The sequence below is a fragment of the Benincasa hispida genome, chromosome 6 (assembly GCF_009727055.1).
Source record: "Benincasa hispida cultivar B227 chromosome 6, ASM972705v1, whole genome shotgun sequence".
NCBI classification, from domain to species: domain Eukaryota; kingdom Viridiplantae; phylum Streptophyta; class Magnoliopsida; order Cucurbitales; family Cucurbitaceae; genus Benincasa; species Benincasa hispida.
Window position 1 is genome coordinate 5,524,960 of NC_052354.1, and position 9,084 is coordinate 5,534,043.

At 32.1% G+C, this 9,084-nt stretch overlaps 1 protein-coding gene across 1 annotated transcript; it reads left to right on the forward strand.

Moving 5' to 3' along the window:
* Window positions 1-7,171: 7,171 nt before the first annotated feature.
* LOC120080166 lies at window positions 7,172-8,514 on the forward strand. Its single transcript, XM_039034738.1, has 2 exons — window positions 7,172-7,410; window positions 7,954-8,514. Exons 1-2 carry the CDS (start codon window positions 7,335-7,337, stop codon window positions 8,196-8,198), a joined length of 321 nt encoding a protein of 106 aa, XP_038890666.1. The 5' UTR covers window positions 7,172-7,334; the 3' UTR covers window positions 8,199-8,514.
* The last annotated feature ends 570 nt before the right edge of the window (window positions 8,515-9,084 follow it).

The following is a 9,084-nucleotide window of genomic DNA, read 5'->3' on the forward strand; positions in this document are numbered from 1 at the left end:
CTGAGAATGATTTTCTTGAGTATCTTGAAGCTTCAAGAATGCTGATCTTGATGAACTTCAAATGCTCTGATATCAATTTTGTTGGGTTATACTTTCTTGTGTAGGCCCAATTACTCAAGATCAATCCTGAGTTAGTGAAGAAATGGCTAAGGAAAGCTCTATTTCTTCGGGTAAAGCTCTCTTTGTTTTTCTCTCTTATTCGATAAGCACTGCTAAATCCTCGATGTGTGTATACTAGTTACTCAATGAGTTTATGCTCGTTACTCGATGGTTTTTTTCTTCTTTCCTCGATGAGTTTCTGTTCTTTCCTCGATGGAACTCGACGAGTATTAATCTTTACTCGACCCTACTCAATGAGTATTAATCTTTACTCGATGCAACTCGATGAGAGAATTCTTGACTCGTTGCTACTCGATGAGAGAAATTCTTTACTCGTTGCAACTCGATACTCTGAAAACATTGTGATTTGATTATAAGATCGTGTTTTCGTTGATTTACAGATGAAGATTGAAGAAGAAGATAAAGAGAAGAAGAAGGAACGCGCAGAGTTACATGGTTCGGCTAATAAGCCTATGTCCTCGAGAAGATTCTCTTTTTTTCTCACTTGAAGATTGCTTACAGTAGTTGTTGTTTATAGAAAAATAGAAAGTATGATGATTCACTTTTTTTTTTATTCTGAACAGTGGAATTTATAACACATACCTTCTGACCGTTACAAGATAAATTTTGTTATGTAAACTAAACTAGCTGAAATGGTATTTGAGTCATTGTTTTTACAGAAGAGTAGAGTAAAAAAAAAGAAGAAGAAGAAGAAGAAAACAAAAGAGAGATAGAGAAACATCGGAAAAAACATGGAAGGAATCTATTACCTTTGCCTCTGAAGGATTGTGAAAAAATTTAAGTCTAAATTAGGCAGTATATAGAGCATGGTCGATTCAAGTCCTACTTGAATTTCATCTTTCAAAATCTTCTTAGGATTCTGATTTTGAATTCAAATTGGAAGAGATTTCTTAATTAGATTTAGATTTAAATTAAATTACCAATAAATCAGATTTAAATCTAAATTAGGATTAAATATTTTGAATCAAATTAACTTTTTTATTTTTAGGCTATTATCTCAAATTAAAATTAGGACACATTTTAAATTTTATCTTCGATTCAAATTATCAAGTTCGACTTTTATCCTCAATCTAAGTTTTAAAAAAATTGAGAGTAAAACACACTTATCTCGAATTAAAAATTTGGTCATATTCCAAATTTTATAATCTAAACTTTTATCCCCAAACCAAATTAAATTATGAATAATATCTCAAGTTTATCTCAAATTAAAACTTGGACATAATTCAAATTTTATTCCAAAAGCAAAAAACGAAAGAAATTGAAATTTCATCTCTAAATTCTATTCCAAATTCAAGCCGAGCTTCTTGGATAGAAGTTCAGTCTTGCACTAAAATTCAATTTGAATTGTGTAGAGCCTACATTCGACTTAAATTCAAATCAAAATTTATGTTAAGAAAGGAAAATCAAAACTTGATCTTAAGTTCATGTTTTGATAAGTTGACATAAAAATGTGTGTCAATTACAAAAAAATTCAAATCAAACTTATGTACCAAATCCATAGTTTGATTAAATTGACACATCAAATAGAGTCAAACTCAAAAGAACATATAACTTGTATTTTGACTCAAATTTTATCTTTTTGTTTTTCGGTACTCATCTACCCATACATGTGCATAAATCTCGAAAAAATGGTATTTGTTAAAGGAGAAATTTTTGGACCAATCACAAATTGACACGTCATTTCCTAAATTAATAAGGAAATTACAAATCATCAAATTTGGGATGAATTAAAAGTTGACATGGGTCCCAAATTGAAATTGAAGACATAAATTGGTAGATTCCGATGATGTCACTTATTTTCATCATGATCATTCGATTGAATAAAATGGTTTGGTTCAATATGTTATTTATTTGGGTTAAAGTTCAATTGAACCCAAACATAGATTTAATTTGACCCAAATGTTAAATAGGGCCCAAGTCTAATTAGTTGGGCTCAATGGCCAGGTCCATGGATCAACCATGTCCAAGCTCACAAAGCTCACGAATTTGTGACAGAAAATTCTGCACTCTAGAGAGACCATAGAGAATTCTCCCAACAATCAGAATACTTTTGAAGCTACACACTCCTTGAAGCTCAGAACATAATAAGCATTCAATTTAGAGAGAATAAGAGAATCAAGTACTAGAGATCGAACCACATTTACATCAAATCTATTGAAATGAATTTGTCTGAAAACTTCGTGCGAACAATAAGAAAATAGAATAAAAATATATAAATTTACAAATTTATAAGCAAAACTAATATTGTCAAAGAGTTTATAAAATTTATAAGCAAAATTAATATTGTGAAAAAGTTTATAAAAATAAGAAAAAATGTTTTATGAAAAAATGAGAACGAGAAAAGGAGAAAAGTAGCATTGCCATGTGGCACCATAAAAATGAGCCACATGGTAGTCTGCAGGATCTAGGTATTGCTGACAATGGAGCAGGTTAAGTTTTTCTCTTTTCAAATAACTCACCAAAAAAAAAAAAAAAAAAAANTGTCAGTTCTAAAGTATTTTAACCTTTTAGATGTTTGTGTTTCTATCATAGCTTTCCATTCTTTAAACTTCCCAAAGACTTGGTCCTTAGTTTTAAGGAAGTATATCCAACTCTTCCTAGAAAAAATCATCCATTAAGGTTAGAAAATACCTTAAGCCACTAAAGCTTGGTGTAGAAGATGGTCTCCATAGGTCAGAATGAACATAGTCCATTATTTCTTTAGTGGTATGTTGAGATTTTGTGAAGCTCTGTCTGGTAGCTTTCCGGAAAATACAGTGTTCACAGAAGGAAAGATGCTCATTGATCCCTTTGGGCAGTATACCCTGTTTAGATAGTGATTGCATCCTTTTTGCACTGATATGGGACAATTTTTTGTGCCACAAGTCTGCCTCTGTCAAGTTTGTTGTTGAAATAGTGTAGGCACTAGTCATCATCTCTACTCCTCTTACTATATCGAGATCATTAACTTTTTCACCAACAAAAACTACCTTAAAATCCTTAAGCACTTCTAGGATTCCATCCTTTCCTGTGCACTCACACCCAATGAAGTCAAGCATACTTAGAGATATCAAATTTCTCTTAAGTAAAGGTACATGTCTCACATTTCTAAGAAACTTGATTGATTCATCCTTTAGCTTTAAGGATACTGAACCAACCTCTTTGATTTTGTAGGCTTCATTGTTCCCTATGTACACAGATTCTCTATCCACATCCTTATAGGTATTAAACCAAGGTCTAAAGGGTGTCATATGATAGGTACAGCCAGAGTCTAGTACCCAGACATGCTTCCCAAGAAGACTTATTTGGTTAGTTTTGTTTCTAGTAGAGGCTAAAGCATCAGAATAGAAATAGGACCCTTCAACCATTAAGGCTTCTGGCTATTTCCTTTCTGATCCTTCTCTTTTTTCCTAATTTTTCCGTTTTAAACTGTAGCAATCCCTCATTAAGTGTCCTTTCTTCTTACAATAATACATCTCAATTTGGTTTTTGGTTTATGCTCTTCATCAGACTGATTCTTAGTCCCTTTAGAATGATTTTACTTGTTTTTGCCCTTGACGAATAGCCCTTCTGCACTAGGCTGTTCTTTTCTTTTACTATATGAAGCTCCAACTCCCTAGTTTTCAATTTTGAAATAATGGTATCGGTGGTGATTGACTTTCTGCCAAGGCTCTTGAACTCAAAAACTATCTTTTTAAACTCATCTAGATTGTCTGATAGTATTTTAGCAGAACTCATCTTAAATATGAAGAACTTTTCCCTTAAAAACATCTTGTTAGGCAGATCCTTAGTTGCATAGAAACTTTCCAGCTTGACCCACATTTTGTAAGTCGTGTCTTGATCGATCACCTGTCTCAAAATGCTATCACTGAGATTAGAACTAATGTTTCATAGGCAGTAAGTTTCACTTCTTCCCTTTCTTGAGCAGTTAACGTAGGTGGCAAAGTCAATGGGTCTAAAAGGGCTCTATGAGCTTTCTGCTATCCAAGAATAGCCTTGATTTTGGTCTTCCATAGACCAAAATCACCCTTTCTATCAAACTTTTCTATCTCAAATCTAGCAACAACCATCACTGACCTGGAAAGAATGCTGAGAATGATTTTCTTGAGTATCTTGAAGCTTCAAGAATGCTGATCTTGATGAACTTCAAATGCTCTGATATCAATTTTGTTGGGTTATACTTTCTTGTGTAGGCCCAATTACTCAAGATCAATCCTGAGTTAGTGAAGAAATGGCTAAGGAAAGCTCTATTTCTTCGGGTAAAGCTCTCTTTGTTTTTCTCTCTTATTCGATAAGCACTGCTAAATCCTCGATGTGTGTATACTAGTTACTCAATGAGTTTATGCTCGTTACTCGATGGTTTTTTTCTTCTTTCCTCGATGAGTTTCTGTTCTTTCCTCGATGGAACTCGACGAGTATTAATCTTTACTCGACCCTACTCAATGAGTATTAATCTTTACTCGATGCAACTCGATGAGAGAATTCTTGACTCGTTGCTACTCGATGAGAGAAATTCTTTACTCGTTGCAACTCGATACTCTGAAAACATTGTGATTTGATTATAAGATCGTGTTTTCGTTGATTTACAGATGAAGATTGAAGAAGAAGATAAAGAGAAGAAGAAGGAACGCGCAGAGTTACATGGTTCGGCTAATAAGCCTATGTCCTCGAGAAGATTCTCTTTTTTTCTCACTTGAAGATTGCTTACAGTAGTTGTTGTTTATAGAAAAATAGAAAGTATGATGATTCACTTTTTTTTTTTATTCTGAACAGTGGAATTTATAACACATACCTTCTGACCGTTACAAGATAAATTTTGTTATGTAAACTAAACTAGCTGAAATGGTATTTGAGTCATTGTTTTTACAGAAGAGTAGAGTAAAAAAAAAGAAGAAGAAGAAGAAGAAAACAAAAGAGAGATAGAGAAACATCGGAAAAAACATGGAAGGAATCTATTACCTTTGCCTCTGAAGGATTGTGAAAAAATTTAAGTCTAAATTAGGCAGTATATAGAGCATGGTCGATTCAAGTCCTACTTGAATTTCATCTTTCAAAATCTTCTTAGGATTCTGATTTTGAATTCAAATTGGAAGAGATTTCTTAATTAGATTTAGATTTAAATTAAATTACCAATAAATCAGATTTAAATCTAAATTAGGATTAAATATTTTGAATCAAATTAACTTTTTTATTTTTAGGCTATTATCTCAAATTAAAATTAGGACACATTTTAAATTTTATCTTCGATTCAAATTATCAAGTTCGACTTTTATCCTCAATCTAAGTTTTAAAAAAATTGAGAGTAAAACACACTTATCTCGAATTAAAAATTTGGTCATATTCCAAATTTTATAATCTAAACTTTTATCCCCAAACCAAATTAAATTATGAATAATATCTCAAGTTTATCTCAAATTAAAACTTGGACATAATTCAAATTTTATTCCAAAAGCAAAAAACGAAAGAAATTGAAATTTCATCTCTAAATTCTATTCCAAATTCAAGCCGAGCTTCTTGGATAGAAGTTCAGTCTTGCACTAAAATTCAATTTGAATTGTGTAGAGCCTACATTCGACTTAAATTCAAATCAAAATTTATGTTAAGAAAGGAAAATCAAAACTTGATCTTAAGTTCATGTTTTGATAAGTTGACATAAAAATGTGTGTCAATTACAAAAAAATTCAAATCAAACTTATGTACCAAATCCATAGTTTGATTAAATTGACACATCAAATAGAGTCAAACTCAAAAGAACATATAACTTGTATTTTGACTCAAATTTTATCTTTTTGTTTTTCGGTACTCATCTACCCATACATGTGCATAAATCTCGAAAAAATGGTATTTGTTAAAGGAGAAATTTTTGGACCAATCACAAATTGACACGTCATTTCCTAAATTAATAAGGAAATTACAAATCATCAAATTTGGGATGAATTAAAAGTTGACATGGGTCCCAAATTGAAATTGAAGACATAAATTGGTAGATTCCGATGATGTCACTTATTTTCATCATGATCATTCGATTGAATAAAATGGTTTGGTTCAATATGTTATTTATTTGGGTTAAAGTTCAATTGAACCCAAACATAGATTTAATTTGACCCAAATGTTAAATAGGGCCCAAGTCTAATTAGTTGGGCTCAATGGCCAGGTCCATGGATCAACCATGTCCAAGCTCACAAAGCTCACGAATTTGTGACAGAAAATTCTGCACTCTAGAGAGACCATAGAGAATTCTCCCAACAATCAGAATACTTTTGAAGCTACACACTCCTTGAAGCTCAGAACATAATAAGCATTCAATTTAGAGAGAATAAGAGAATCAAGTACTAGAGATCGAACCACATTTACATCAAATCTATTGAAATGAATTTGTCTGAAAACTTCGTGCGAACAATAAGAAAATAGAATAAAAATATATAAATTTACAAATTTATAAGCAAAACTAATATTGTCAAAGAGTTTATAAAATTTATAAGCAAAATTAATATTGTGAAAAAGTTTATAAAAATAAGAAAAAATGTTTTATGAAAAAATGAGAACGAGAAAAGGAGAAAAGTAGCATTGCCATGTGGCACCATAAAAATGAGCCACATGGTAGTCTGCAGGATCTAGGTATTGCTGACAATGGAGCAGGTTAAGTTTTTCTCTTTTCAAATAACTCACCAAAAAAAAAAAAAAAAAAAAATCTTAAACCCCAAAGAAATAAGAAGAGTGAGAATAGCTAGAGCGAGATCCCATCCTATATCAAAATGGTCTATGTCGATAATTTTATGGTGAGCTATGTGATATTTTATTTGAGCCATTTAAAATGGGGCGCAAAAAACTCACAAATTTACCCATAAAATCTTTTAACATTTAACATTGTTGAAACTGAAAAAAATGATCTAACACTTGAGAATTAAATTGTCAACCTAGATACATTCAATTGGTTACTAAAAAGTCAATCTCCTCGTGTGTTCAACTAAAAATAATAAATAAATCAGATTTATTTTTGTTATATCAACATTTATTTATCCTTATTATTATTATAAAGTATTCAACAACGTTATATATAGTTTTGGGTATTTGATTTATTTTAGCTGCCCCTTACCGGTACACCAACTCCCTGAAATCCCCATATAGAAAAGATTTAACGAAAAATCCGCCATTTTCAACCTTCCCCGATTTCCCCCTCAAGAAATTCCGACCAATTCATCCTCCTCGAAGAAGTTGCAGAGATCGGGGAAGAGATGTCCGGATCTCAAAGCTCCAGATCTCTGCAATTCCTCTTCTTCGTTTTTCTTCTCTTTCTCCATTCACTTTCCGGTACAAATCCCACTTTTTCCTTTTTAAATTCTCTGAATTCGATTTCTATTTTCTCTTTTAAACTATTTAGCTAAACCCAGCTGAATTGTTTAAACAGTTGTAGCTATTATGATTGTTCTTTGCTTTTTCTGCTGAAATTTGTCTCAATACTTTATCATTATTGCTTTTGGGGTAACATTATTCTGTTTCGTAATGATTTGGGGAATTGTCTTTTTTAAGATATATGGAAATTTGTACAGAAATGAGCCAAAAGAATGGTGGGGAGAGATGATTCAAGGATTTCATTGTAATTGCTTTGAACATTAATTACTTCAATATCTCAAATACCCCTTTTTGTCTCTTTTTTGTGTATTTGTGTTTCTTGAGGAAGCATTGAGATGTTGATGATTTTATTTCTATATGTTTTTAACTTGTGTGAAAAGGAAAAAGAAACAAAAGAGAAGAAAGACAATGATTTCCAATTTGAATGTGTTTTGTAGACCTGGAGTTTTAGTTGAATGAACAAATGAGGTTTTTTTTGTTTGGTTTTACTTGTCTTTCTAGTGTTGGCAAATGACCATTCAAGTGCTAAAGATGGTGGTAAATCTAAAAAGGACGATGCTCGGAGGAGCCCCTCGATGGTGATCAAGATAATAATCATATGTTTAGGAGTGGTGACTGTCATTGCCTTTTCTGTGATTCTATTCAAGATATGGCAAAAGAAGAAGAGAGAAGAACAACATGCCCGTCTTCTCAAGCTGTTTGAAGATGATGATGAACTCGAAGTCGAACTTGGCCTTCGGGATTGAGCTCTGTGATACTCGTCCTCTATATCCACCTAATTAAGAGGAGGTGCATATTGTGGATTCCATTGCCTTTTGTTTAATGATGTATACAAGCTTTTAGATCTTATCCCAATTTTGTTTTTGGATAAGCTGAGCTGGTTAAATCATAGCAAATTCTTTCTTGTCAATTAGATATGAATAATGTTGTTGCTCCTTCAATCATTCATCTTAGACATGTAACATGTCTATGATCTCTGAGGCATGTCTCAAATCTAAATCATTGTTTAGTGAATTGGTCACATTGGTAAATACATGTTCAATTTTTCTAGGGGGTGGAAAATGGTGGTTGATAATATATGCTGTTGAACTAGCCATGTTCTGAAGAATGAGAAGATTTTCATTTTCAAAATGAAACACCTTGTTCTTCCAATTTATATAAAGTAGTTTAAATCCCTTTCTTAGCCGTTTCTGCTGCAAATTTATTCTACACGACCGTATAACCATAGATCGTAAGTCCTGATATTTGTTACTATACATTTCCACCTTTTAAGAACTTTGATTCTGATGCATATGCTTCTTGAAAAGATGAAAACTGAGAAAGACATTTGATTTTGAAGAAAAGTTTTAATTTCACCATTTCAGAATCATTGGTAGTATACAATAGTTATGTAAAATTGTTAGATGACATTAGTTACCTTTTGATGCAGAGCTAAGAAAGTGTAAAACTATTATATAGATAAGCTAATCTCATCAAGTTGAGGGGGCTGCCAAGTTAGACTTGATGATACTATGTCAAACTTGTACTAACTATTAACTTATGAAAATAAATATATATATTTTTATGTGTTGAACAGGGCTGCTCCACTGATGAGAAACTGTCGAAGCCATGTGTGTTTCTTTTTCAAGTTGA

Coding starts and splice junctions, on each gene's coding strand:
- LOC120080166 (XM_039034738.1), top strand. CDS start 7,335: ATGTCCGGATCTCAAAGCTCCAGATCTCTGCAATTCCTCTTCTTCGTT. Junction 7,411..7,953: donor CTTTCTCCATTCACTTTCCG/GTACAAATCCCA, acceptor TTGTCTTTCTAG/TGTTGGCAAATGACCATTCA.